Source organism: the organism of the source record quoted next (assembly GCF_019968985.1).
Source record: "MAG: Porospora cf. gigantea B chromosome Unknown PgB_NODE_75_length_45929_cov_116.463, whole genome shotgun sequence".
Taxonomy (NCBI): Eukaryota; Apicomplexa; class Conoidasida; order Eugregarinorida; family Porosporidae; genus Porospora; species Porospora cf. gigantea B.
In genome coordinates, this window is record NW_027179248.1 from 20048 (window position 1) to 45929 (window position 25882).

Genomic DNA, 25882 nt, shown 5'->3' on the forward strand with positions numbered 1-25882 from the left:
GCGTTTCCTGTGGAGCCATTGAACGGGCCCAGCGCCTGATTCGTGGACTACTGCAATCCAGCAATGAAATGCCTTTCATTGAAAAATCTGGAGAAAATAAAGATCAGAAAACAACAAAAAAAAACAGTAAAGCGTTAACGAGCGAAATGTACCTAGAAATGCTGTCCTGGTCCAGATCCACTCGCATGGTCAGTAACTGTCTGAACTCTTCCCGGGACAAACGCCAGTCGCGCGAGGCACTTAGTGAGTCAGATAGCGTCTCAACGGAGTCCACAGTCAGGATCTCACCGATATCCAGCAAGCGGCGGAACTGGAAAGTGTGAGCGGCAACGGCCAACGAAGTCTTACGATTTGTCGTGCCTGGGCGTTGGAGATGCCGGTGAAAGCGGCAGAGAGTGCACGCACATCCGTATCCCATTGCACGCCGCCTAAGAATGTGAATTTACGGTCCCTAGCCGAGAAAGACAAGGTTTCGATTTGTGACGTTAGTCGGCCGAGTAGTGTTTCCACAATGGCACTCAGTGCCGCTGGAAGGAACGCACTCATTAACGGGCTGGTAAGAGGACTTTAGCATCCTTACGCGAATAGATCCCGGTTGGCGTCAACAAAATGATCAACCCAGCCGGAGCGGCCTGCCACAGACAAGTCCGTGTTGAAGTTCTCTGTCTGTAGAGGAGCCAGAAGCTGGTAGTAGAATGGCATCAATGTCTCTACGAGAACGCCAGCGCCGACATTTTCCGCCGATGCGAGGTCCGTACAGACTGCTGACAGATGGCTGATGCTGTTGGTGAGCAAGTCGCTCTCGTCGAAGTTAGACGAGACTCGGCGTGACAGCTCCTGCACACATGTCTGGAAAGTGGATAACCGACAACACATCTATCTAACCGCACCTTTGAGTAGCATATGTTGTTTAACGCGTGCGGGAGCGACTCGCACGCTCGGTTTCCGTTCAGAGGCTTCTCGGAAGCCGCGTCTTGCCGCCGTGAGGACTCGAACCAGGCGGCAAAAGCAGGCTGGGCATGTTGCACGTGGGCGGCCATCGTGGCCAGGACTTCGGTGGCCAGGACGTTGGCGATGTTGTTCACTGTGGCGCAGACTGAATGGACGTCGTTGCCGGCCAGAGAGCGCATGAGTAGGCGACCGGCAACGTAGAAGATGTCGTCCACGAAGGATGACACCCTTTGAACGTCGGTACGGTCTTCAACTTCGGCCAGCTTTTACAAAGTAAGGATAAAATGAATTAGAGAAATGAAAAAAAAACAATTTAGCGCAAGAATAAATAAATCGAACCTGTCTATATCCTACCTTTATGGAAAGACGCAGAATCTCCAGGTCGATTCCCACAGCGAAGGACCTCAACCCCTGAATGGACCTGCAGGACTCTGGCTCGGCCAGGAGGCCGTGGTCTTTGGAGTAGTTAGGCGCGATATCGAAGACATCGCCTTTGGCCAAAATATCGCGGCCGAGACCTTGTGTGTACTTTTCGAACTGTGTAATTCGGCGAGAGAGGTGGGAAATCTTCTCAACGAGGGCTGAGAGGAGTCAACAATCAACTGAAAAAGGAGCTTACCGTCGTACTTGCCCACTGAGGCATCTGTAACGATGACCGTCTGAAACAGTCTCGTGTGAGCCTGCTCGAAACATGTGAGCAGGCGAGACGCTTGGAGATCGGCCTCTTCCTGCACTGCCCTGAGAATTGACATACTCTGCTCGGTCGTGCAGGTCAATCCTATGGTACTGAGAAAGTCCTGGAACCCATCAGCCACGGCTCCGAACACGTGAACCAAGGCTTCGGAAAAATCGTCATCTGATGTGTGGAGTTTCGCCCTCGCTTGGCTCCCTGCCAGTGATATCTGATGCCGCAGACAGCTGGCATAGCGCATGGTAGCTTCCTCTTCCACTCCCAACGTGGATGCAAGCTGCATCCACCGTTTAACTGCGTCGATGCTCTTTTCGTCGCCAGACATTAGCGCAGAGACAGCAGCATCGAAGCCCTGATCGACAACTCCCTGCACGCGCTCTCGGAGGCCACGCAGCTCGGTGGACAGCTGTGCGATCTCCGCGTTGTTCTGGGTGTTTAGGGAATTCTCCAGTTCAACTCCCTCTCGGAACAGGGCCACAGATTCCTCCAACTGTCAAGAGGTGACCGTGAATAACCAAACAACTCATAAATAATATTAACAGAAAGCTCGATATAAAATCCCAATCCTTACCAATATCATGGGGTAACCCTCAGCCTCACACCGAATCTGTAGGCGGCTCGCCGCCTGAACGAGCCGTCTCAAGCGAAGATTCGCCCTAACTAGAACCAACACGCTGTCCAGCCGTTGGGAAAGCGAATCCAACCGCTCTACGTCTTGTAGGACCGGAGCAGTTGTGGATGTGACCTGAAATACGAATCAATATGGCAAACAATGTAATGCAATATTAAAACAAATAAAATAAATAATAATTCGCTATAAATATTGGTCCACCTTTTCGATCGAGGACTCGAGCGCGCCGCAGTCTGTAGTGAGCGCTTCTACAGCCTCTCTCAGGTAGCTATGCGAAGAATGGATCAAGGTTCGCTTGATGTCAGCAACGGTGGTGAAGGTCTGGGGACCTAGACTGCCTGACAATTCGAGGATTTCGCGTTCAACCGCGGCTAGTCGACCGTTGAGGTCGGACAACTCAGACGAGACCGAAAGCATCTGGAAAACCAATTTAAAAATATAATCATCGAGTAAGATGCGCTGCTCAGATGAGAAGGACACCACCGCCACCATGTGGTGCGAGAGCGCAGTCTGGAAGCACAGCGAGCACTCACATCTGAAGAACTCAAAAAGCAGATTTAATGGACTACACGATCAAGTCGTTTCAGGAGATAATCCCTTCTGCGGAGTCCGACCTGCCGGCCGGTGTCAAACTGTGCTCCGGTAGCCTGTTCCTGTCACTCTCCCTGCATTCGACGAGGCCTGCAGGCCTGAACTCCATCGTGGTCATCGATACCCGATTCCCGTCATCATCACCTCCTGCGCTCTTGAACGCTCGCCGACTTTGGCCAGATGGAACCACTCGAATTGGATCTTCAGAACGAAAGCGAATTCGCTCGTTGTTGAAAAACGTAATTAATCTTTATTTGGATCTTTCAGAAGATTTATTTACTTTGTTTCCTCTCATGATCATCAGGTGTGCGACCTACGGACTGTTCTTTTATTCGGAACCTCCTCCTGCCCGCAGTCGAAGTCTCGAGACCGCTTCCTTCACTTGGCGATAGATTTGGTGGCCGGCAGCGGTGCCCGTGTCAAGGAGATGTTGGTGCTTGCAGGGGGGATTAAGCCCTACGTGGACCACTATCAGGGTTGGGCGTTAGAGGGGAACGCCGTGTGCAGCCTGCCAGTCACGGAAATCGTGGCCACCGTCAGGAATTCTGAGTACTGGTTATTATTTGGCTATATATATTTATTCTGTTTTTTTCCTTTCTAAACATGTTACGATATTTTTTTCTCTTTAATATGTTGCAGTTTCTACCGTCCTGGAATTTATGTGTCTTGCACGATCCCCGCAGATCTTCCGAACCTTCAGGCGCTGGCTCATTTTCGCGACATTCGTTCCATTATTAACACAGGCCCTCACTCTGATGAATCTCTCACCAGTGTCGTCAAGAAATACAACCATGTCCCTTGCACGCCGGGAACGACGATGTCAGCCGTAAGCCTTGGAGAAGTGGCTGATCAACTGAGTCGTGACTTGGCAAAGCAACGGTCCGTACTCATCACCGGCCCACTAGCTCCTTTCGCGGTCGTCTGGTTCCTCGTCGAAGCGGCTGGCGCTGAGACGTCTCAAGCGGTGCGTCATGTGCAGCGGAAGCTACCTAGCTTCCAACCCACCACCGAGCAAACAATAGTAAGGATAGAATGGCGACTTATTCACTCCGCTTCCAGCTGCTTGGTTACCTGGAGAAGTCGAGACAGAACCCCTCGCACCGCGTGGAAATAGACGCATTCGTACAGTCGAATGTGCGTTTTTCCTTTCTCTTTGTTCATTTCGTTTATTATTTATTGATTAAGATTTATCTATTTTTCCTTTCTCTTTATTCATTTCGTTTATTATTTATTGATTAAGATTTATCTATCCCCAGAATGGTATCTACATCAACGAACCACTATCATGGGAAGACCATATCCTGCGGATGCAGGAGGAGACCCAGGATGAGTTTGCTACTGTCGCCAGCACTCTTCACAAGCTCTTCTCAAACATTGTGAACACTCCGACAGATCAACGGTATCGTCGACTGCGACAGAGCAACAAACGAATTGCTGCTCTGATCCAATGGAGGACTGTGCGGGAGTATCTCCTGCAGTGTGGATGGCAACCACAGCCAGATGAGCTGGTCTTTGTTAGCGCAGACCTGCAAAGCCTACGAGACGGCATCCTGCGTTTCAGCGCGTCAGTTTACATTTAAGTCAACTCCACAAGCATCAAACTGAGTCAATACCGAGTACCAACTTCTGCAACCTGGTACGCGACGATCCCTCCTCGTCAAGGACAGCTTGAACAGCGGTCACTAGGTCGGCTCTGTTTACTACCACGTCGTCTCTGTTGTTTGACTCCTTGCCGTAGTACATTTTCCTCAGCTTTATAGTCCCATTGTCGATCTCGTCCTGTCCGACGACCACCACAAGCGGAACCTTATCCGTCTGCGCTTTTGCTAGCTGCTTCACTAGCTTGGCCTTGGAGCTGAAAGCGAACTCCGTACCGATACCGCCGTTGCGGAGTTCCTGGGCAATTCTCATTCTGTGAGGAAGTAGATCCTCGCCGATGGAGCAAACGAATACATCTGTTTGAGTCTGTCTGATAGGTGTCGTGGCTGTCGTGACCTTCTCATACGGAGAAACCGAGAACGTCGCTTCCAGGATGCGGAAAATACGCTCCAGTCCCAAGGACACTCCAATAGCTGGAATGTCTGTCGAGGAGAACATTCCAATCAGCTTATCGTACCTGCCTCCAGCGCCGATCGAGCCGACCCCACCGTCAACCAAAATGGCCTCATAGATGAGACCGGTGTAATAGTCCAACCCACGAGCCAGTGACAGATCCAGGACGAAATCCGTGTCGTCAATCAGCGGGTTCAGCGCCTGTAGGTCTACCACTGCCAGACGAACGCTAGCGCTTCCCATCAGCAGCTCGTCGCCCTCGATGGTCGCCAGCATCTCGCCTAATCTGCCTCGCATACAGCAGTAGGGGCGTAGTCGATCCGCAACTTGAGGGTCAAGGTTCTTCTTGTCAACCATCTCCTCTCTCACGACGTCCCACGTTTCCTTGTCGAGCTTGTCAATTGCGCTGCTTATTCCACGAACACTATGTAAAGGAACGCCGCAAACCTCGAGCATGCCGTCGAGAAGCTTTCTGTGGTTGAGCTTAACCTCGAAGGGACCTATTTGCGGCCTGAATGTAGTCAGCAGCTCGTGAAACACCTGAAAAGAAATTAAAAACGCCCAATCGGACACCGCCTACCGAGAGCACCTCGGCGTCGGCGACCATGGAGTCGTGCTTGCCAGCTATGTCAAAGTCGCACTGGTAGAACTCCCGATATCGACCCTTTGCCATCTGAGGTTCGTCTCTCCTGTACACCTTGCCAATGTGGAAACGCTTAATGTTCTCGACCTTGTTGACCGCGCAATAGCGAGCGAAGGGAACAGTTAGGTCATACCTAAGAGCCAGCTGTTCACCTCCCTGATCCTTCAGGGAAAAAATAAGCTTCTGATCCTCACCGTATTTTCCCAGTAACGTGTCAGTCAGTTCAAAGACAGGAGTGTCTATCTCGACAGCACCGTATTTTTGGAAGACGGATCGGACAGCATCTAGTACTGATCCTCTGAGATCTGCAACATGTCAGAGACATCTTGGAAGCGTGTGCACCTACTCATTCTGGCTGGTCCAAAGTCCTGAGTGCCCTTTGGGATCTTGGGTAGGCGTCCTGTCAGGTTTAGCGGCGTGACGGCCATCTCGACTTGATATGTGTCCAAGTTGGAGAGGTCCTCGAGCGTGGTGAGCAGCTTTCTGGCAGGCGCACCCAGCGGTGCCACTGGAGAGACGTTCTTCTTGCCTCTGGCGACTTTCTCACAGGCGGCGCTGACGAGTATGACACAAGTAAAGTACGTTGGCTTACCAGTATGCTGCAGCATCCTGATCGGCTAGCACTACACGAGCCGTCCTGATTTCTCCGAGGGTCATCTCCAGAAGGCGAACCACGGTGGGTAACAAGTGGTTGTCATCGCAAGTAGTCAAGAAATCTGTGTCGACGTCTTTGCAGGGGTTGAGGGTGATTGGCGCTTCAGGTAGGGGGTTGGTCGGCGCCTCACGCTCCGTGGCGCGAGCGCAACGGTCCAACAGGCGGGCACAGCGCTCTGCCGTGCAGTCCATGCAGCCATGGAGAGCAACCTTGACGGAGGCCATCGTAGTCCCAAGCAGCCTTGACGCCGGTATCGGATGAGGATTGCGTTTGTCGGGTTTTAAGCATTGCTTCTTGTATACCGCCAGACTAGCTCTCTCGAGGGACTCCACCAAGGGCACCATGCATGCTACGGACTGCAGGTGGTGGGCCCACGTGGCGATGTCCGTCTTTGTGGTCTTCGATCCCTCCACGATAAACTTTACACGACCTATAGCCTGTTTCAATGGCGAAAACTGCTCCGCAGGATCTTCTTGAAGAGCCGATCCCGGCGCGTCTAATGCCAGCATTGACAAAGAGACCGCAGCTACCTGCAACGCCTCAAGCTGACGGATGTGATGCAGGCTCAGCAGGGCTTGAGCCCCTGTAAAGGGAGACCCTGACGTCAGAACGCATAGCTCGTCTTGGCTGAAGAGGTCAATCTTCAGAGAGCAGAGGAGGGCTCTGCAAGCCTGAGCGTCGCTCATTCCCAGACAAACACTATGCGAGGTCGGCATGTTGGCCAACTCGGCCAACGATTTCAGGATGTCAGGACGAACGCAGGATTTGGCGTCCATGAGAGAGGCAACCCGGAGGGCGACAAGGAGACGAAACAGCGAAGGTGGTACTTCTGAGAGGAGTGAGGAAGAATTCAGAACAGCAAATAGAGAAGTCGAGCCAGAACAGTACTTACCGTCGCCTCCGAATGCTTCCGCCTCGACAGGTTGGTCGTATGTGCTTTTGACGAATTTGGCATGAGCAGCCTCTAGGCTGGCCAGGTGGTTAGCCTCCAGGATCAGTGGCCCGCCTGAGGTCGCAAAGGCCACGAAAGCCTCGCTCTTCACGTCAAACGATCCAAGGGTGAGCATCTAAAATGTTGAATAACAGATTGAACCCATTCAATGCATCCACAGCGATTAAGGTTGTTTGGAAGGTAAATTAAATCAATGATTCGTTTATTTTTCTACGCTGCACTCCCACTAACAGGTGCGTCGCAGTTTCTCATCGTGTGGAAGGACTCTTGCCTCGGGTTGGGTATACCCACCCCGTCGAACGTGGAACATGACATTCGTAACAAGGTATGGAGGGAGATGGTTCACCAGAAGAGGCTCTCTGAGTTAGATATCGTCCTTCAGAGTCTCGGGCGCTCAAACGAGGGGATTGAGTCTCTGGAACACGTCCTGATCGACATCGTCTCTGCTGAGCACGCAGACATCGCAGCCTCTCTCGAAGAGCATGACTGCGTGCAGGTTGAGGTCGACGCCAGCGTTCTTAACGCATCCAATGAGGAAATTGTCGTAGGGCCGCCACCCGTGCCCACTCTCGGTAACACACCTTCTAATTGGTTTCTACAGGCCGGAGGCTTCAACGACCCTTGGGCGCGGTACCAGTGGTACTACGGCAGTACCGTGGAAGGGTCATCGTCACCTGTCGGAATGGACTGGGTTGACTCCTGGAATCGCCATGCATCTCCGGAGCCGGTTACGATAGCTATGATTGGGAGTAACTGCCCCATGGAGACTGAGGAGTTAAATTGGGACAGGACGCGTATCTGCCCCCTAGGGGAACGTTGTGTCAGTTGGAACTTCGCTACTAGCTCAGCGGACGCAGGCGTAAGCGATTCTCACGGAACAGGCATCGGATCATTGATGGCGTCTAAGACGGACAACTCCTTGGGAATCGTAGGTTCGTGTGAACATTGTCACTTGTTTTGCGCTAGGGTGTCCGACGCTGAGGGGACTGTGAGGCCCTCAGCGATAGTCCGAGCAATCAACTGGATCGCTGGTAGCGGAATTAAGATCAGCTTGCATAACTACTCCCATACCACCTATTCGGCCGCTGCCAGTCAGGCATTTGATCGAAGCAGAGGGTTGGACCATGTTCACGTTGCCGCTGCCGGCGACGATTCAATGCCGCTAGGGGAGCACACTTACCTGTATCCCGCCTTTTACAGCAGCTCTAACATCCTCACTGTTGGCGCGTCTAACCGAAAAGGCAGGGTTGCCGACTTTAGCAATTGGGGCCGCCACGTAGACATCTTCGCCCCTGGCGAGGACGTTATTGGCGTCTGGGACGACAAGGCGCAGATGCTGATGGGTGCCACTGGCAGCGCGCTGTCTGCGGCCTTGGTTGCTGCGGCTCTTGGCCAGACCCTCACCTACTACCCCGACCACTATGAGGGCGACACCCTCCTGGCGGTGGCGCTGCTGGCCGCTCCCTACGGACACATCAGACGAGTGGATGGCCGTTCGGGCATTCTCGACGTCAAACGTCTGCTGGATATCGTGGACCGAGATTCTGAGCCGGGGTCTACTCCTAAGCCCAACTCCGCCGCCATAAACAGTTTACTGGCCTTTGTCGTGACCACCGCCATACTGCTATTGTAGCTAGGTTTATCTTGTACCTCCATTGTTTAATGCCTCCTCCCTCCATTCAAAAGTTACCTCCATTGTTTAATACCTCCTCCCTCCATTCAAAATCCAGAAAGTCGTTCCTATCAGTTTTCTGCGCATTGCGTGACCTGCAACGTCTGGATCTGTTTTAAGAATGTATTCGGTCAAGTAATATTTGCATCTGTGTGCTGTGCTGTGCGCACCATAATTCGAATGAACCGGTATCTGAGTTTGGTGACAGCTGTTGGAGTGGCGTGCTTGACTCTCGTGCCGCTTGCCAACGTCGACCCCGTGTACGAGATTCTGTTGACTCTAGGAGTGTTTTCCGACCTGCCTTACCTTGATCGGATGAACTTGTTCAAGAGTTCCTTGGGCCTCGGGTTCACGACAATGAGTCTGGCCGGCATCCCGATCAGCATATTGGTTACTCGTACAGGTTGCAAGGTCAGTGCTGTGTTTGCTCATATCCTGCAGCTGCTTGCCCTGTTTCTTGTGTTCTTCGTCAGCTCGGCGCCTGCTATCTCAGCTGGAGCTGTCCTCTGCGGACTTGCGTTCCAGCTGCAGATGAACAGTCACATAGGGGTGGCGGCGCTGTTCCCTAACGCAAGTGCAATTGTCATTACGCTGTACGGCATGTCTGGAGACGTATCGAACTACGTGCCGATGTCGGTGCTGGCCCTGATGAAGCAGCTTGAGCCCCAAACGGTGATCTACGGATGGATGGGCATGGTCGCGGCGCTTGCGGTGATCGATGCCATCGTCGTACCCGTAGGAGATTACTCCAAAGCTCAGGCCACTGACGAGGAACTTGAGTCCCTTCTCAGTACCGACAAGAAAAAGGAGGTCAAGGCCGCAGGCCCGCCTCTATGGGAGCTCTCTGCTGGCGCCCAGATCGTAAGCCTTCCGTTCGTCGCTCTTACCGTCTACTTCATTAGCACCTTCCTCAAGAACAAGAAATTCTTCGCTGCCAACGTTCGTGATCTCCTTGTGGCCCGATTCCCTACGGGAGATGACCTTCCCTACCTGGACGATCCCTTCACGTACTTGAACTTCTTCAATTTGGCCAACGTCTTCGCATTTATCCCTGCGATTTTTGTGGGAATCTTCGCGCAGGCACAGGGCGCCGTTGCGCTTATAGTGCTGCACGCGATTTCGGGAACTCTGATGACGTTACTGCCTCTGTTCCCCATGATCCAGCTGCAGTTGGCCGGAGTTCTCGCATATAGTGTCACCTGCTTTAACTTTAGCCTGGTCAACGTCTTCATTGCCGAGGTATTCGGATTTGCCAACATTCAAGTTCTACAGGGAGTTGTTTGCACACTTTGCGGTGTATTCAGTCTGAGTTACGATATCGGTTGGAATTGGGCCTTCGCTACCTTCTTTGACTACAACTACACAACAGTGCTGCAGTTCATGACCCTTGTGGGTGTTGGCAGCATTCTTATGGGTCTGGCGATGTCCTTGGTCGTTCCGAAGCTGCCAGAGTCCGAAGTTCCACTTCCCATCAACACTTCCGCTGTAATGCTCACAGATGAAGCCGCTGAAGCCTTGAGACGAGACTCGCTTGCGGCTATAGCCGACCATGTGGCTCAAACCAAGAGGGGATCTTCGCTGGTTTGAAAAGTGTTTGACGTGAGAACCAAAGTTTTACGATGGAATATCAAATGGAAAATTCCCACATTCGATATGGGGGGGCACTCGGACGACTACGGTGACTACGAGGACTATGATGACTATGATTACTATGACGACTACGACGACTACGATGACTACGATGATCAGTGTGTCTCTGGTGGTCCCACCTCCATCTCCCTTCCCAAACTGAAGAGCATCACCAAAACAAAATCCGAACCCAAAGCCAAAACCACTGATCGCCCTCGCAGAAGTAGTGCTCATTCGAAGGCTAGTCTGCTCAAGCTTTGTCCACTGGAACCCACTGCAGAGCTGAAGCAGGTGATGGACTCACAGACTCCTAGCACATGCGTAGCCGTGTGCGGCCATGTCGATGCTGGGAAGAGCACTTTGATGGGTCATTTTTTTGTAAAGTTGGGCGAGGCGAATGTCTCGTCGGTGAAGCGGTTGGAGAAAACTGCCACGGCTAGTAGGAAGGGCTCCTTTCACTTTGCGTGGGTTTTTGATGAGGGTGAAGACGAGAGGGCCAGAGGAGTCACCATTGACATGTGTATCAAGCGCTTCCAAAGCACCAGTCGTCATTTCGTTGTCGTTGACACACCCGGTCACAAGGACTTCGTGCCAACCATGGTATCGGGTGCGATGATCGCCGATGCAGCAATCGTTGTGGTCGATGGAAGCGACTTTGAGACGGGCTTCGACAAGGGCGGTCAAACGAAAGAGCATTTGCAACTGCTTCGAGCTCTCAGCATCTTGAATCTTGTCATTGTGGTCAACAAAATGGATTCACTGACCACTCCTTACTCACAGGAGACCTTCCACAGCATTCGCGACCGCATGACTTCCTACTTAACTTCCTTAAAGTTCAACATGGAGAAGGTGCAGTTTGTGCCGGCGTCTGCTTATTACGGCCAGAATTTTTTTCCAAAAGATCTACCTGCAGCACTGAGTGAGTGGTACCCTGGTCCAACGTTAGTCGAGGCGCTGGAGCAGTTGCCTGTCACTCGGTATGGAGGGGATCCCTTTTCTGCTGTGGTGATCGATCGAGCCAATTGCGCTAACGACGCTCGGCTTACGTTGAAGGTTATGTCGGGTTGGATCCGCCCCCCCTCCTCGGTGTTAGTCCAGCCCGCCAACCTTGTGGCTTCGCTAAAGCACATAACGCCGGACCTGTCGGACCCTTCCACGCGCTGCACAGTCATTCAACGCGGAGATATCGTTGATGAAGCCGTTCTGGGCGGCATTGACCCGACACTGGTGGGCCCCGGCTCGGTAGTCTGTCACCCCGAGCACCCGTTGGACAACCTTACCACGCTGCTTCTGCATGTCGTGGTCTTCGACGGCGTTGTGCCTTTGATTCCAGGCCAGTGGTTCTCTGGTTACTTTCATACCGCTGCCGTCAACGTCAAGATCACGAAACTTGTCTGCCTCTATGACGGGAAGTCCAAGGTGGACACCCCCAAACTATTAAGTGCTAGCCAGTCTGGCATTATCAGAGTACTCGTTGATGGTGGTTCGGTGTCTGTAAAATGTCGAGGCACCAAGGACAAGCACACAGCAACGTCGCTTTCGCGAAGCGTCTTGAGGCGAGACGGCCTCAGCGTCTGTGCGGGCGTTGTTGTCGACGAGAGCTTTGTGAATGCAAAGCTGTGACCCATTGTTCATCTACCACGAATGAATGTATGGTGTGCACAACCTCAATGCGTAGCTTAGGGTGCCGAGGTGCAGATGAGTGGCGAAAGGAAACAGTCTGATCAGGAGCCCAGCCCTGGGGATGTTAGCATTACGGTCCTCGGTTCTGTTCAACATGGCTGGCAGGTTCGATGGTTAGACAACGGCACTCAGAAAGCAAAGGTATTCGAGACCAAAGAGTACGGCGGACCGGGAAGCGCGAAGGAGGCTGCGCGTTTCTTCATGCGAAATCGATTAAAACATCAAAATGAACATTAATTATTATAATGCTGAAAGTTACAAGCCAAGAGCTTCAAGGCGCTCTTCGATAAGGTTTACCCTGTCTTCCAGGCGCTCTTCGATAAGGTTTACCCTGTCTTCCAGTCCGCCACAACACGCTTTACTGGTAGTGGTTGGAGATTTACTGGTGGATTCACTGGTAGTGGTTGGAGATATGACGGGTTCTTCTGTTGGAGTGTCAGTCGGGGATTGAAGACTGATCGGTTCTTCTGTTGTGGTAGTGGTCGGAGACACCAGCACTTCCTCTGCCGTGGCAGACCTTAGGGCCGTCGTCGGTTGCTCCGTTGTATGCAGGCACTCAGCGACAGCAGTCTGATTCAGAACTCCTCCGAAGCCTCCAGAGTTCACAGCATTGGTGCAACACGTGATCTCATCAACGGCGCAATTGTAGTTCACAGTGGCGATCTGTTCACCATCGACGTAGCAAACCCAGAGACCGTCAGTCAACTCCCAAGCGCCGCCCACCTCTTCACAGGTTCCACATTTGCTCTCGAAGTTGATTACACACTTCTTATTGTCCTTAGTAGGGACGATGGTAATCGAGTCCACGGTAGGCCACTGATTAGGGAAGTACTTTTCACAGAGCTCGCTTTTTAGGAACTCCAGTTGTTGCTTGATCACGTCTTCAAGATGCGCTGCGTCCGTCATTTTGGCCACGACGTAGTTCAATTTAGGGAACTTGCTGAACTCCCGGACGTAGTATTCGACGACGCAATCACTCTCTGTCGTCGCCTCTTTGCAGTATCCCAGCCACTGGTACCATGCCAGAGCGCCAGTGTTGGTATCCTCCGGAATAAGCACTACAGGGTGGACATTGTGGGCCTGCATCTGCTCCACGACCTGCGCCACTGAGGGATATTCCATACCAGTACAATCCAAATTCGATGTAACGCCGCCAGAGTGGAATTTCAGCTCGGAGAAAGACACGGGACCGCAGCTGTCAATAACCTTCTGAGCAAGCCGTAACTGGTCAGGTGGAACAGTACCTGCGCGAATCAGAGGTCCCAATACTTTGTAGGCAGTCTGAATCTCTTTGGTGCAATTTTTGTGGTAGCTGAATTGAGCAGGGTATCCAGTCGGGAAGAAGTCCCAGTCAGGGTTCATAGAAGCATCCAAGCCCCAGCTGTCATTCCACCGATTAACCCACTTGGCGCCGTCGCCGGCAACGTGGGATGGAGCGTCTGTGACAACAACAGCAACTCGAATAACTGCTTTGAAATCGTCAAAAGCCTCAGTCCTCCAACCAACAGAGGGGCGTACGACAGTCTGAAGAAGAGCGTCAAAAGCGTTCTCCTCAGAGTCGTTGCCTCCGGAAATATTGATGTTCTGGATCCTCTGCTGAATAAGATGCGTATCCGTGGTGAGGGGCTGGTGCATCTCATAACAGGAATCCTTGATCAAGTCCCACTTCACATCACCCCATCCCCATCCAAGCCAGGGAAGGGTCTTGTCAGCAAAGCTGGTGAGGCCGTAGCGGGACGTCGGGTACTCAGAGATAATCGAGTCCACCAGAGAGTTCATGTTCCCCTTCATGTAATTCACCACGTCTACGAACGAATTGGTGGTGTCTTGGACCTGCATCACATCAAATGTGACTTCACAAGTAGAATTTTGAGCGGGGGTTTCGCTGTCATAACGGTCCCGTCCAGTAGTTTCCGTCCCCGAAGTAGGTTCCATCACCTCGCTGGTGATCAGCGCAATGTGGCTTTGAGAACCAGGAACAACAGGCGTCGGAGTCGGTTGCTCCGTTGTGTACAGGCACTCACCGACAGAATTGCGATTCAGAACTCCTCCGAAGCCTCCAGAGTTCACAGCATTGGTGCAACACTCCATCTCATCCATGGCACAATTGTAGTTTACAGTGGCGATCTGATCACCATCGACGTAGCAGACCCAGAGACCGTCAGTCAACTCCCAAGCGCCGCCCACCTCTTCACAAGTTCCACATTTGCTCTCGAAGTTGATTACACACTTCTTATTGTCCTTAGTAGGGACGATGGTAATCGAGTCCACGGTAGGCCACTGATTAGGGAAGTACTTTTCACAGAGCTCGCTTTTTAGGACACCCAACTTCTGCTTGATCATACCTTCAAGATGCGCAGCGTCCGTCATTTTGGCCACGACGTAGTTCAATTCAGGGAACTTGCTGAACTCCCGGACGTAGTATTCGACGACGCAATCGCTCTCTGTCGTCGCCTCTTTGCAGTACCCCAGCCACTGGTACCATGGCAACGAACCAGTGTCGGTATCCTCCGGAACAAGCACTATAGGGTGGACTTGGTGGGCCTGCATCTGCTCCACGACCTGCGCCACTGAGGGATAGTCCACACCAATACAATCCAAATTCGACGTAACGCCGCCAGAGTGGAATTTGAGCTCGGGGAAGTGGACAGGACCACAATTGTCGATAACCTCCTGAGCGACCAGTAACTGGTCAGGTGGAACAGTACCTGCACGAATCAGAGGTCCCAATACTTTGTAGGCAGTCTGAATCTCTTTGGTGCATTTTTTGTGGAAGTTGAATTGAGCAGGGTATCCAGTGGGGAAGAAGTCCCAGTCAGGGTTCATAGAAGAATCCAAGCCCCAGCTCTTGTTCCACCGATTAACCCACTTGGCGCCGTCGCCGGCAACGTGGGATGGAGCGTCTGTGACAACAACAGCAACTCGAATAACTGCTTTGAAATCGTCAAAAGCCTCAGTTCTCCAGCCAACAGAGGGGCGTACGACAGTCTGAAGAAGAGCGTCAAAAGCGTTCTCCTCGGAGTCGTTGCCTCCAGAAATCTTGATGTTATGAATCTTATCCTGGATCAGCTGAGTATTTGCGGTCAAAGGCAACTGCAGCTCAAAACAGGAATCTTTCTGCACCAGTCCATCGGACCCGCCCCATCCCCATCCAAGCCAGGGGAGGCACTTATCAGCGAAACTGGTGAGACCGTAGCGAGACGTTGGGTACTTGGATTGAATTGAGTCCACCAGGGATGTCATGTTTCCCTTCATGTACTCAACAACATCACTAAAAGAATTCGTGGTGTCCTGTACTTGGACGACGTCGAAGGTGACGTCGCATACATCAGCCGAGGCAAACACTCGACTCAGCAATAGAATTTGTACAGCTTTCACCATCGGTGAATCAATATAATTCTACAACATGGGATGCCGACGTGGGGTTGATTATACAGACATTGTGCGTATTTGTGTCAAATTATTCATAGATGCTCAAAGCTACTTGCTACTCCCAAGCCTCCACAGATGCTGAAACCTTCCGATCGACAGAGATCCGCTCCACGCAGGACCTTCTGAATCTTTGGTGCTTTGAAAGTCCACGGGTGGTAGGTCTATCTCGTGTCCCGCTTAAGCTGCCGAAGCCCCCTAGTCATGGTCTGTTCACATCAAAGGGATATGAATATTGAAATGAAATCAACGCACACACATATTTCATGGCCAGCTCTAAAAATTAATACCGAAGTGCTCCTCTGTGGACTGTCTGTGGGGCTTCTCCCAGTCGGCCTCGCGAAACCGTCCTCTCCATCCGTCCATCGGGATGACGGACCTCCCGGGTCTCCTCTACAACGTCCCCGTTTACCACCACTCTGGTGGAATGGTATGTGTGGAAGCTGTCAGAAGGAATCGAGGAGAAGGAGTCTGAAAACGACACGAACGGATCCCGTCCGAAGAGAGACCCGTTGCCAAAGGGACTTCCGAATCCCAATCCTGCGAATGGACTGCTAGGTGACCTGCGTCCAGACAGGTCAGCGAATAACATGTCATCGAAGGCAAATGGATCACGTCCCCCAAAGAATTGCTCAAAGAGTCGTTCCGCGTCCATAAATGTGAAACGGGGTGCTGTTCGGTGAGGAGCGTATGCTTCACGCCGCGTTGTTCGTGGAGGACCTTGCCTTCCGAAACGATCGAAATCAGCGCGTTTCGTAGGATCCGAGAGTATCTGAAACCGATGAGTTAGTAGAAGCATAGTTAAACTCACCTCATAGGCTCTCCCAACATTCTTGAACTTCTCGGCGGCCACCTCCTTGTTGCGTGGATTTTTATCGGGATGCCACAGCACAGCAAGCTTCCTGTAGGCCTTCTTAATATCCTGCTCAGAAGCGGATCGTGGTACGCCCAGAACCTTGTAGGGATCTTTGGAATTGAGGTCAGTATCTATCATCAGACAACTATTCAGTAATTTTCTATGGTAGCGTGTGCATTCATAAAACGCGCGTTACGTCCAATCGCAAATCAATTAGAGTCATAAAACGCGCGTTACGTCCAATCGCAAATCAATTAGAGTGCCTTCCATGGTCGTCCGGATTCACCTCTAGACGTTTATGCGACGCATTGAGGAAGGCAGCCAACCCAACTCCAAAAATCTCTTCGAATGTTAGGCGCTGAATAAGTTGTCGCACGGTGACCTACTCTCCAGAGGAGATAGTCCTCTATCTCTTTAATAACCACCTCATGTGGGATGTGCAACGAGAAATCCAACAGAGAGTACACCTGACTTCCCTCGTAAACTGTATGCCTACTGAAAACTCCAAGGCAGTACACCAGTCCTGAGGTCGTTCACGTAGGATGGTGAGGTGGTGGATGGCCGCTTGAGCGGTTCTGTAAGCGATCCACCGAACTACTAACCTTTCATTGCAATCCTGATTGAACTTTACAGCGAGGAGGAGGCAAGTGTCCAGCACTCGTTCTCGAAGAGTTTTCCCAACTACTCCAGCCCGTACCAACCGAGTGTAGCATAGCCACGCAATCGCAATTGTGGACAGCTCGTAGAGATCTGACCGTCTTTCCCAAAGGCGGAATAGATCCAGTTTCAGTTGGCGCATCTTGGGGAGAGCGGATCCGTACACCTCCTCTCTGCCATCTGTATACACTTGCGGCGAGTGCCACCTACGGCGGTCATGACGAGTGATCTCGAAGGGGACGGACGTCAGGTGAGGGGCCATCGCCACTGTGAACGGAGAGACCGTATCTGGACAAAGCAAATGCCTCCGAATATACCTTTTTAAATAAATAATAATTAAAGTATTTACAACTCACCGTTGTTCATTATGCAGGATGTGAGGTCGTCGAAGTACTGGATGTTAGGGCTGGCCTCTCCAGTGATTACCGGCTCCTCCCTTGCCGGCACGGCCACATCGTCTTGCAGACTGGGGATGTAGTCCTTCTGAAGCCAATATGTTGTGGGTTCCAGGAGAACACCATACGAAACGTAAGCTGGCACTTGTATGGTAGTGATATTGAATAAAACGCTTACCTGGCTTTGATCGAGATTTATCTCTATCTAAGTTGCTGGGTGGCTGCACCGTTACCTTCACGGGTCTGGTGAACCGGTTGCTATGCGCCAACAGACCCTGCACTCACACAGCATACGAGACGACCATAGGGCTCGAGCCCGTGACCTCCAGCAAGTCCCAGGCCGCAGTTTCGAGTGGTTGTGGTGCTGTCTTTGGTTGGACAGCCAACCGGGAGTAGTAAGCAGCGGACGTCTTCCTGTGGGGTGTGCTGGTTAGGGATAGGAGAAATTCAAGTGCAGGCATTTTTTCACGAATACTAGCGACGTTATGGAAATCACAGATTAGATAGCTTTATTTGGTACAACTCTTCTTCCTTCTTCTTCCTCCACTGGATTGCCTCTTGCATCGCTTGCTCGTCGCTGTCGTAATCTTTGGGGTTGAAAACTTTTTTCCTCTCTATCTTGTTTTCCGACCACCTTGCATACCAGACTCTTTTTGTGGACTGCCAAGTCACTCCTGTGCACCCAGAATTACGGGCGGCAGCTCTAACGACAGTCATGGCGCGCTTTCTGTGCTCAATCGCCAATCTAAGTGCTTCTTCCTCGCCATATTTCTTAACCGAGAAAGAGACCCGTTGTCGGTTGGTGGTTAACGTGCGCCAAGATGACGATGTCGACGACCATTTTACCCCCTTTACTCCGGATTGTCGAGCCGCAATCCTCTTGATTGTATACCCAGCAGTTGCCCCTTCTGTTGCGTGTACAACGGACTTTTTTGCTGTGCGATTGGGCAACCTCCTGACTACGACCTCAGAGGACTCCTCAGAACAACAATCCTGCTCGACAATGTCCTCACTCTCCTCATTAGAACTGGCCTCCTCACTCTCATTGGAACTGGCTTCACTCTCATTGGAACTGGCCTCCTCACTCTCATTGGAACTGGCATCACTCTCATTGGAACTGGCCTCCTCACTGCCCTCTTCTATGGGAGACATCGATTCATGGGCTTCCACTGAAGGAAGGGACACAACGTCACTATCACTGTCCTCTTCAGTCGGAGATATCGATTCATGCGACATGGCTTCCGCTGAAGGCTCGTCAGTAGGGGTCATCGATATGGCTTCAGCTTCCGCTGAAGGAAGGGACAGAACATCATTTGCCTCACTGCCTTCATCATTCTCGCTCTCATCAAGGAGTGGCCGCGAAGCATCCGCTGAAGGAAGGGACAAGTCTCCTCCGCTGCAATAATCTGAGCTCTCCACCTCCTCAAAGTCGAGAAGACTACATACGTCGAACGCCTCGCACCCTAGACGCCGTAGAGTACAGCGCGTCATCCCCAGTACTTCCTCCATGTCGGAGTAGCGTGCACTATGAAAGTCTGGGGCCCCAGCTAAATCCACACCAGTTGTGGACGAGAGATCAGCCAGCCGATAAACCACGACTCCCAACCTATTCGAATCAGCTAGCAGTGTGGGTGCGTCTCGCAACTGACAGACTGCGCTTAAGTAGTGGAACTCCTTGAACAGGCTGATGGTACCCACCCAGCTCGAACGAGGGAGGCGCTCCAGGAGCCGGGCGCACGATCGGAAAGGAGGGCTTCCGACGACAGCGGCGTGAGTTCGCCTTGGGTCTGTATTGGGGAGCCAGACCAGTGGGTAGCCCTCAATGATGTTTCTGGAGATATGAATTGGATATGATAGTAGATATGAATTAGACCCACGTACCTGAGTACCACTCGAATCGCTTGGATCTCCAAGTTCTCTTGGTACTCGGACGGCAACTGGGCCATGCGAGCCTTCACATGGTCCAACAAGAAACACGATGCCAGTTTTACCTCTGGCTGGTCCTCGAGGTATAGCACACCCTGCAGCCCTCGATGGAGGCCCAACAGACCTTCACGGACCTCGGAATAAGGGAAGTGCGCGACCAACTCGATGAGATACACCATTGAGTTCACTAGGCTGATCCAAGGACGTAGGTACGCGGAGGGCTCGCGGGAGTGCTGGATTTTCCGAACGTAGTTTGTCAGGACAAGCCTAAGAGCCTGTGGAAATCCCTCGTCCGCAACCTTCGCTGCGAAAAGTGAGATGGTATTGAGTGTATGCTTACATGAATCGAATGCCTCCGAAGCTGAAATCCCCCACTGTGCTGTTTCGGCGTGCGCCAAGCAGAAGTCTCCCAGTGACACAGGATACCTGCAAGACATTGTATGGGTACCGTGCTCCAGCGGTACTCACGTTTCAGTCTTCAGAACAGCGTCAACTGCTTTCGAACCTCTCGACATTTTGTAAATTCGTTCGCAAACCATCACAAAGGTAAGATGTAGCATCATTGGGATCGCTCCTTCCCAGCACAATGCCACAGAGCACCGCGTCAGAGAAACATCGTCAGGATCAGCACAATGCCACAGAGCACCGCGTCAGAGAAACATCGTCAGGATCAATGCCACAGGCTTCAGGTCGCATGAGTGAAATTCCCAGCCGCTACTCCCAGCCGCCTACGAACCTCGTCGATCCGAGAAAGCCACTCCTGCCAGCCAGCGAAGTCAGCATGGGCGTCAGGCTCCCACATTATCCAATAGAGCTCCTCGATAGGTACGTGTTGTTGTAAGCTGAGCCGGTCAGCGGCATCCAGAGTGACTTCTAATCTCCCGTGAGCATCCTCCCCGAGGAATAGATCGAAGCCTGCTGCGCTGCCAATCGTCAGATATCAACTAAAACGAGCTCCTTACAGCAACACCAGTTCATAGCCCTCGGTATGTGCGATGTTCGCACCGAACAATGGATTGGACAGGCGTAATGTCCTATGTCTCTGCTCGCCTGGCTCACTAACCACGGCACTGAGCAGATTGAAGAGTCCCCGGCTGACTTGAGCAAAGTTCGGCTTTGTAGATAGGTCGCGCAGGGCCTTGGAGATCTGCTGGGCTGGCGACAAGTCTCGAAGGCCTGCCTGCATTGTACGTACACGGGCGATCGCTTGAGACCTCGCAGCCTGACGAGCTTCCGAGGCGTCCTTCACCTTGTCCAGCAGTAAATCTCGGGTCGAGTTGCGTGCTTGGAGGCGTTGCTTTTGCTCGACCAGAACGCGCTGGCGCTCCTCCTCCTCTAATCGCGTCTGTTCTCTGCCTCTGGCAACCAGGGCTGCTGCTTCGGTCTTCATGAGGATCAGCGCCGCTGCTTCCTCCTGCCGCAGCCGCTCTAAATGAGCTGAGTAGGCGGAGCCCAACACAGGTTCCAATTCTTCAATCCATACCTCGTGAACGGTTTCGAAACGATCAGACATCTCCAAAACTCGAGCCGTCATTTTCGGTCCGTAAATTTTCTTATCTGGGTCCTTTTCTAGTGCCTTCATTTTCATGCGTATAATTCGAGGTTCCAACCCCACTATCGCCTCGTGGGCAGCACCGTAGGTCGACATACTGACCTCGCCATTCACCAGCGCCTCCAATCGCGGCACCAGCGCCTCCAACTCGGCCTCTGCCTGTTGATACTCAGTCATATTACAGAATTAGATGCTCGCCCCCACTCGCCGGCAGCCTGTCAGATCAGCTTTGAAGGCTTGCTTTCGCAGCGCGCTTCTGGCTGCGACTCCTGTAGCGATTGTTATCACATCACGAATGCCGGTGAGAAGAAAACCTTTATGGAATCTTCCATAAGCCATATTAATTTTTTTAAATTTTATTTCAGCTTCCGGATGGATTCCTATTTTCCTGGTCACTGTTCTGCTTCGTTCTCGAATTCGGTCGTGTCATGTTTTGTCGACGACTCCCATTTGCGACCTTGTTAGTGGTGACGACGTTCCTCCAACTGGTGTCGTGCTTGGTCTTGGCTGGTCAGTTGCCTGGGAACCAGAGGCTACGTGCTGGTGTGCGCGAGATGGCTAGCCTCATCACGCTGTCGTCCGAGACGGTGAAGGCCCTCGTGCTACGTACACAAGGAGGGAGCCCTGAGGGGTTCTCGCTCTCGGCAGTGCCTCTGAAAACCCTCTCTATAGTTTTGGTCGCTCACAACGAGCAGGAGTACCTTCAACGCACAGTGGACTCCATCATCCAGAACACAAACCCGCGTCTCCTCCATGAAATAATCCTTGTCGATGACGCATCAGAGCCTCCGATGATCTCTGCGATTAATCAGGGTGGTTTGAGTGAGGGGTTGTTTAGAGTCATTCGACACGACGAGAGGCAGGGACTCATTCTTGCAAGGCAACATGGCGGTAACCGAGCTACAGGAGAAATAATCGTGTTCCTTGACTGCCACGTGAAACCTCTGAAGAACTGGGAGCTGCCCATTATTCGCCATCTGAACGCCAACTTCAGACGCGTGGCAGTGCCAGCCATTCCTACCTTGGACGCCAACACCTGGAAGGAGAACCTTAATGCTGTGGGCTACAAGATGATGTTCGAATGGAATTTCGCCTTCCATTGGTTTGAGGACGGAAGTGATTGGGTCCCCTGCATGTCTGGAGGGCTCTACGCCATTACCCAGCGCTGGTGGCACGAAAGCGGTGAGTACGACCCGGGAATGCTGGCGTGGGGCGCTGAGAACATTGAGCAGTCAATCCGGCTTTGGTTGTGTGGTGGGGAGATAGTTGTCGCTCGCGACAGCAAAATTGCGCACGCTTTCAGAAAGAGCTTCCCTTATAAACTTAACAACACGCAAGTCACGGTCAACAAAGTACGAACGGTGGAAACCTGGTTTGACGCCTACAAGGAGAGGTACTACGAAAGTGTCCCTAGTGCGCGAAGACATGTGTCATCAATGGGTGACATCAGCGAACGCCTCGCGCTTAAAGACCGTATGAAATGCCAGCCTTTCGAGTCCTACGTGGATAGATTCCGTGACGTTTTCGAGTTTCGGGGTCTTATTGACACTCCGACTTTTTACCTGACGCCGTCTGAAGGAACCTGCATTGTACCAGCGAACGTCGTCACCACAATCCAACGACAGTGGAAGGAGGGGAAGGTGACTGAGACGGGCGACGGAGATTGGAGTACTTTCCTCCAAACGGTGCGTGAAGATGGAAAGCGCCTGCCAAAACGCGGGCTTCTTGTGGCGCCATGCCCTCCATCTGGGAGTGCATATGAGAACCACTTTCGCTACCGCCTCGCTGGTCCGCAATTCACCCACATCGAACACATCGCTGACAAATTGTGTCTGGAGGTTTTGGGTGGGGTCGTGGATGTCAAGAACTGCTACTATCTAACGGTCAGGGAGGATGAGACCTCCATAAAGAAGCAGCTCCACCTGCGACCTCAGAGGGTATTCACAACCTTCATTTATTTAGAAGTATTTATTTGTATTGCTCCCTTTTATTATTTAACAACATCAACGACTGCAAATTATTTCGATCATCCTTACCAGGCCTTGCTGGTGGACGACACGCTCCTGATTGATCATTATTGCGTCCGTACTCGGCCGTACAACTCGAGCTCACGAACCTACCCTGCGGTGGAACTGGATGACTGCACAGGTGATGGACTACGAGTTGTCCGGGCAGGGATGAAGTTGACGAAATACAAGCGGAGGTGAGTATTGAATCAAATAAATACTTTTAAATGAAATCAATCGAAGATTTGAAAAGAAATGCAGAATATGAAGCGCAGTCGGCACCTAACCTACTACAAAGGGTTGGTTCCCTTCACGTTGGGCTTCACTCCCATATGCGTCCCTTGCGGTGACTCTTCTCGGCCGCCTCCAATGTCACACAGTGGCGTTCCACCAGAGAACTGGCGCCCCGTTAAGCGCGAGATATTGACCCGCGCTAACCTCGCGGCGATACCCTTAGAGGAGATCCTGAGCCACCCGGATCTGGACGTACAGGGTCTCTTGCTGAGTTCTTTCGTGTTGGACGTCGAATGGTTGGGTGAATACCTAAATCTGAGAGGTGAGAACATGTCCGCCTTCTCAAAGAATATGTCCGCCTTCTCATTCGTTGCAGAATTAAAACACCTCACCATTCTCCATGGCGACGTCGTGGAGTGTGCCGGAGCTGAGGTCATTCGCCCTCCAACTCCACGGTGGGGGACACACCACAGCAAGTTTCTGCTCGTCGATTTCGGTACCGTGCTAAGGTTCGTGGTTACCAGTGCGAACTTCATCGAGAACGACTGGGCAGTGAAGAATCAGCACGTCGCAGTCATTGACCTGCCGATGACTGCCACCGCTCCAGAAGGCGAAGGTTTGGCGTTGCTGTCCTACCTTGCTCGAGCCTTCGGTAAGGACCGCGGAGCTCACTGGAAGCACAGAGTAGGTGGCGCAGATTGGTCGCGCATGCCGTGTAACGTTCATCTGATCTACAGCTGTCCTGGCGAATTCGGAACGAGGCTGGTAGAGTCTAAGCTGGCAGACTTGAAACCTATAAATCGGGTACTAATAGCTCAGACATCGTCCGTGGCCACCTTAACTGAGAAATTCTGGTCAAGATTCCTGGGCTGCTTTCGGAGCTCAACGGTTAAAGTCATTTTCCCAAGCGTCCGAGATGTCCGCCAGTCGTGGGCCGGCTGGGATGCTGGGAGATCTCTCTTCTTGACCCCATCATCATTGGTAAACAAGGATGTACGTTATTGGGGGCCGGACATCTCCTTTCTAAAACGACTCGTCGCACAGGCAGTACCAGATATCAACGCGGATGTTAACGCCTACAATCTTCGGGCACTGGGTATGCCACACTGCAAGACATACCTGGGTCTGTCTGCCATACCAGAGCCCATACGAAATCTAGAAGACCTTTTCACGCCAGTATCCGTGGAGTTCATCTATATTGGGTCTCACAACTTGTCACAGTCCAGCTGGGCAGGCGCAAACGGACCAAAGAGCTTCGAGATGGGTCTCCTTATCAAGGGGGATCTTTTCACGAGCCCGTTGGGAGGTTTGGGCGTGGCCTGTGGCAAGAGGTATTCGGGGCATGTACCTTTTGCACTCTCCCTTCGACACTTGGTTCGCGCCGAACAACGACTGCTGTGGAATCATAAGACGGCTCCCAGAGGGCAGGCCGACCGCTATGGCAGATGTGTTCACACTTAGTCACCATGGGCGATCTTGGGTAGTCTGGGGGAATCTTTGATCGTCGTCTTCGCCGTCGTCATCGTCGCCCTCGTCAGCATCAGCGCCAACTGCTATGTCGTCTTCTTCTTCATCAACGACGATGCCTCCGCTGTCGATGATGATGACCACCGGATCTAGTGTCGACGCCGCCGGAGTCGTAGTTGTGTGCGACGTGGTTGTTGGTGCTGTGGTCGTCCACATGGAAATGGATGTCCTGGTTGATAACTCTCCAACCACCGATGCGGTAGCTGTCAAGGCCGTGGTGGTTCCTTCAAGCGACGTCACCGCAGATGTTATGGTGGTAATTGTTCCCGTCAAGGTAATATTGTTTTCAGGCGTTGTCGTTGTTGTTGTCGTCGTTGATGTCGTTGTTGACGTATTTGATGGGAAACATTCAATGCTTGCCGAAATCGTTCCCACCAATGGGGTTCTTTCCCCTCCATTCTTGAAGTAGCAAAGATGAGAAGCGGTCTCGAAACTCATGACCGTGCAACCATCACGCATGTAACAGTAAACCACACATGTCTCTTTGTCTTTGGCATGCCGATTTGACATGTCCCCTCCAGAATACAAAATGTCCATCTGAAAGCAAACGTCCTTCATTATGATGTCGGTAGGGGACCTGTCGAGAGATCCAAGGTCAGTGTGGTTCGCGACCTTGAACGATTCTGTGGGGTATAGGCACTGCATAGCAACCGACGTCGCGTGTTTCCGAGACACCGGGAGCGATTCGGACTTGAGGTGGCACACTGCTCTGTCTTCATAGTATGTTGCAAAGTTACATGAGTCGCTCTCGTGACAAGCCTCCGCACAGGATTGGGCGCTGCTGATATCCACGAGTACGTTGAGGGTGTGGAACTGAAACTCGGTTCCGTACAAGAAGCAATCCGATTTACTCTTCGCCAAGGAGAGCAGCGCCATTAACACAATCATGTGAGATTCCAACAAATCTGACCAATTACTCACACGTGACCAACAGAGAAGAATGAGGCCATTGAATATTTGTGCAACGATGTAAGAAAGGGATTATGTTGTTGCGAAGTCGCGGTCGTCATGGTTTGCCAAACCCTCTTCTAGACCAAAGTCTTGTAATCCTCGTGGTTTTGGTGTGGTGTAGGTAATACCGCGGTCCTTGTTGTCGTTTTGGTTGTTTCCGCTGTTTCCGCTGTTTCCGCCGTTTCCGCCGTTTCCTCCG

General features: G+C 52.0%; 14 protein-coding genes across 24 annotated transcripts; 7 read left to right on the forward strand and 7 right to left on the reverse strand.

The window, feature by feature from the left end:
- Positions 1-47: 47 nt before the first annotated feature.
- Positions 48-2765, reverse strand: KVP17_000217 (uncharacterized protein; the record flags this gene model as incomplete). 3 transcript variants are annotated; one of them, XM_068519143.1, is made up of 7 exons in its annotated part: positions 104-310; positions 349-553; positions 581-849; positions 891-1214; positions 1306-1532; positions 1571-2132; positions 2475-2690. In XM_068519143.1, 7 exons carry the CDS (start codon positions 2688-2690, stop codon positions 104-106), a joined length of 2010 nt encoding a protein of 669 aa, XP_068371947.1. The 3 variants fall into 3 exon arrangements, with proteins under 3 accessions (XP_068371949.1, XP_068371947.1, XP_068371948.1); XM_068519144.1 differs by lacking the exons at positions 104-310; positions 349-553 and adding an exon at positions 2214-2387 and having other exon boundaries at positions 577-849; positions 1306-1488; positions 1587-2132; positions 2475-2765; XM_068519145.1 differs by lacking the exons at positions 581-849; positions 891-1214; positions 1306-1532; positions 1571-2132; positions 2475-2690 and adding an exon at positions 48-87 and having other exon boundaries at positions 153-418.
- Positions 2766-2833: 68 nt separating this feature from the next.
- Positions 2834-3602, forward strand: KVP17_000219 (uncharacterized protein; the record flags this gene model as incomplete). Its single annotated transcript, XM_068519148.1, has 3 exons — positions 2834-3103; positions 3169-3399; positions 3504-3602. The coding sequence occupies 3 exons, from the start codon at positions 2834-2836 to the stop codon at positions 3600-3602; spliced, it is 600 nt and encodes a 199-aa protein (XP_068371952.1).
- A 79-nt stretch (positions 3603-3681) lies between these two features.
- KVP17_000202 (uncharacterized protein) lies at positions 3682-4444 on the forward strand (the record flags this gene model as incomplete). The annotated part of the gene is made up of 3 exons (XM_068518972.1): positions 3682-3885; positions 3924-3998; positions 4121-4444. The coding sequence occupies 3 exons, from the start codon at positions 3682-3684 to the stop codon at positions 4442-4444; spliced, it is 603 nt and encodes a 200-aa protein (XP_068371918.1).
- A 16-nt stretch (positions 4445-4460) lies between these two features.
- KVP17_000197 (uncharacterized protein) lies at positions 4461-7281 on the reverse strand (the record flags this gene model as incomplete). Of its 3 annotated transcripts, XM_068518883.1 has the most annotated exons (4): positions 4461-5456; positions 5497-5864; positions 5906-6114; positions 6152-7281. In XM_068518883.1, 4 exons carry the CDS (start codon positions 7279-7281, stop codon positions 4461-4463), a joined length of 2703 nt encoding a protein of 900 aa, XP_068371912.1. The 3 variants fall into 3 exon arrangements, with proteins under 3 accessions (XP_068371912.1, XP_068371911.1, XP_068371910.1); XM_068518882.1 differs by lacking the exon at positions 6152-7281 and having other exon boundaries at positions 5906-5987; XM_068518881.1 differs by lacking the exons at positions 4461-5456; positions 5497-5864; positions 5906-6114 and having other exon boundaries at positions 6148-7281.
- A 78-nt stretch (positions 7282-7359) lies between these two features.
- Positions 7360-8799, forward strand: KVP17_000213 (uncharacterized protein; the record flags this gene model as incomplete). Its single annotated transcript, XM_068519078.1, has 1 exon — positions 7360-8799. One exon carries the CDS (start codon positions 7360-7362, stop codon positions 8797-8799), a length of 1440 nt encoding a protein of 479 aa, XP_068371942.1.
- A 219-nt stretch (positions 8800-9018) lies between these two features.
- On the forward strand, positions 9019-10425 carry KVP17_000210 (uncharacterized protein; the record flags this gene model as incomplete). Its single annotated transcript, XM_068519031.1, has 1 exon — positions 9019-10425. The coding sequence occupies one exon, from the start codon at positions 9019-9021 to the stop codon at positions 10423-10425; it is 1407 nt and encodes a 468-aa protein (XP_068371936.1).
- A 66-nt stretch (positions 10426-10491) lies between these two features.
- On the forward strand, positions 10492-12090 carry KVP17_000216 (uncharacterized protein; the record flags this gene model as incomplete). The annotated part of the gene is made up of 1 exon (XM_068519135.1): positions 10492-12090. One exon carries the CDS (start codon positions 10492-10494, stop codon positions 12088-12090), a length of 1599 nt encoding a protein of 532 aa, XP_068371946.1.
- Positions 12091-12405: 315 nt separating this feature from the next.
- KVP17_000204 (uncharacterized protein) lies at positions 12406-15531 on the reverse strand (the record flags this gene model as incomplete). The annotated part of the gene is made up of 1 exon (XM_068518992.1): positions 12406-15531. The coding sequence occupies one exon, from the start codon at positions 15529-15531 to the stop codon at positions 12406-12408; it is 3126 nt and encodes a 1041-aa protein (XP_068371920.1).
- Positions 15532-15862: 331 nt separating this feature from the next.
- On the reverse strand, positions 15863-16573 carry KVP17_000201 (uncharacterized protein; the record flags this gene model as incomplete). 2 transcript variants are annotated; one of them, XM_068518952.1, is made up of 2 exons in its annotated part: positions 15863-16351; positions 16391-16573. In XM_068518952.1, the coding sequence occupies 2 exons, from the start codon at positions 16571-16573 to the stop codon at positions 15863-15865; spliced, it is 672 nt and encodes a 223-aa protein (XP_068371917.1). The 2 variants fall into 2 exon arrangements, with proteins under 2 accessions (XP_068371917.1, XP_068371916.1); XM_068518951.1 differs by having other exon boundaries at positions 15863-16573.
- A 112-nt stretch (positions 16574-16685) lies between these two features.
- Positions 16686-19928, reverse strand: KVP17_000196 (uncharacterized protein; the record flags this gene model as incomplete). 3 transcript variants are annotated; one of them, XM_068518867.1, is made up of 9 exons in its annotated part: positions 16686-16793; positions 16822-16902; positions 16932-17010; positions 17038-17272; positions 17303-17380; positions 17449-17558; positions 17984-19274; positions 19361-19839; positions 19882-19928. In XM_068518867.1, 9 exons carry the CDS (start codon positions 19926-19928, stop codon positions 16686-16688), a joined length of 2508 nt encoding a protein of 835 aa, XP_068371907.1. The 3 variants fall into 3 exon arrangements, with proteins under 3 accessions (XP_068371907.1, XP_068371909.1, XP_068371908.1); XM_068518869.1 differs by lacking the exons at positions 17984-19274; positions 19361-19839; positions 19882-19928 and having other exon boundaries at positions 16822-16911; positions 16932-17380; positions 17449-17458; XM_068518868.1 differs by lacking the exons at positions 16686-16793; positions 16822-16902; positions 16932-17010; ... (2 more) ...; positions 17449-17558; positions 19882-19928 and having other exon boundaries at positions 17980-19318; positions 19369-19850.
- Positions 19929-20098: 170 nt separating this feature from the next.
- On the reverse strand, positions 20099-21142 carry KVP17_000211 (uncharacterized protein; the record flags this gene model as incomplete). Of its 2 annotated transcripts, XM_068519039.1 has the most annotated exons (2): positions 20099-20336; positions 20376-21142. In XM_068519039.1, 2 exons carry the CDS (start codon positions 21140-21142, stop codon positions 20099-20101), a joined length of 1005 nt encoding a protein of 334 aa, XP_068371937.1. The 2 variants fall into 2 exon arrangements, with proteins under 2 accessions (XP_068371937.1, XP_068371938.1); XM_068519040.1 differs by lacking the exon at positions 20099-20336 and having other exon boundaries at positions 20372-21142.
- Positions 21143-21260: 118 nt separating this feature from the next.
- Positions 21261-23172, forward strand: KVP17_000220 (uncharacterized protein; the record flags this gene model as incomplete). 2 transcript variants are annotated; one of them, XM_068519150.1, is made up of 3 exons in its annotated part: positions 21261-21266; positions 21331-22902; positions 23005-23172. In XM_068519150.1, 3 exons carry the CDS (start codon positions 21261-21263, stop codon positions 23170-23172), a joined length of 1746 nt encoding a protein of 581 aa, XP_068371954.1. The 2 variants fall into 2 exon arrangements, with proteins under 2 accessions (XP_068371954.1, XP_068371953.1); XM_068519149.1 differs by lacking the exon at positions 21261-21266 and having other exon boundaries at positions 21394-23172.
- Positions 23173-23226: 54 nt separating this feature from the next.
- Positions 23227-24666, forward strand: KVP17_000218 (uncharacterized protein; the record flags this gene model as incomplete). 2 transcript variants are annotated; one of them, XM_068519147.1, is made up of 2 exons in its annotated part: positions 23227-23527; positions 23582-24666. In XM_068519147.1, the coding sequence occupies 2 exons, from the start codon at positions 23227-23229 to the stop codon at positions 24664-24666; spliced, it is 1386 nt and encodes a 461-aa protein (XP_068371951.1). The 2 variants fall into 2 exon arrangements, with proteins under 2 accessions (XP_068371951.1, XP_068371950.1); XM_068519146.1 differs by having other exon boundaries at positions 23227-24666.
- KVP17_000203 (uncharacterized protein) lies at positions 24667-25608 on the reverse strand (the record flags this gene model as incomplete). Its single annotated transcript, XM_068518988.1, has 1 exon — positions 24667-25608. The coding sequence occupies one exon, from the start codon at positions 25606-25608 to the stop codon at positions 24667-24669; it is 942 nt and encodes a 313-aa protein (XP_068371919.1).
- Between the last annotated feature and the right edge of the window lie 274 nt (positions 25609-25882).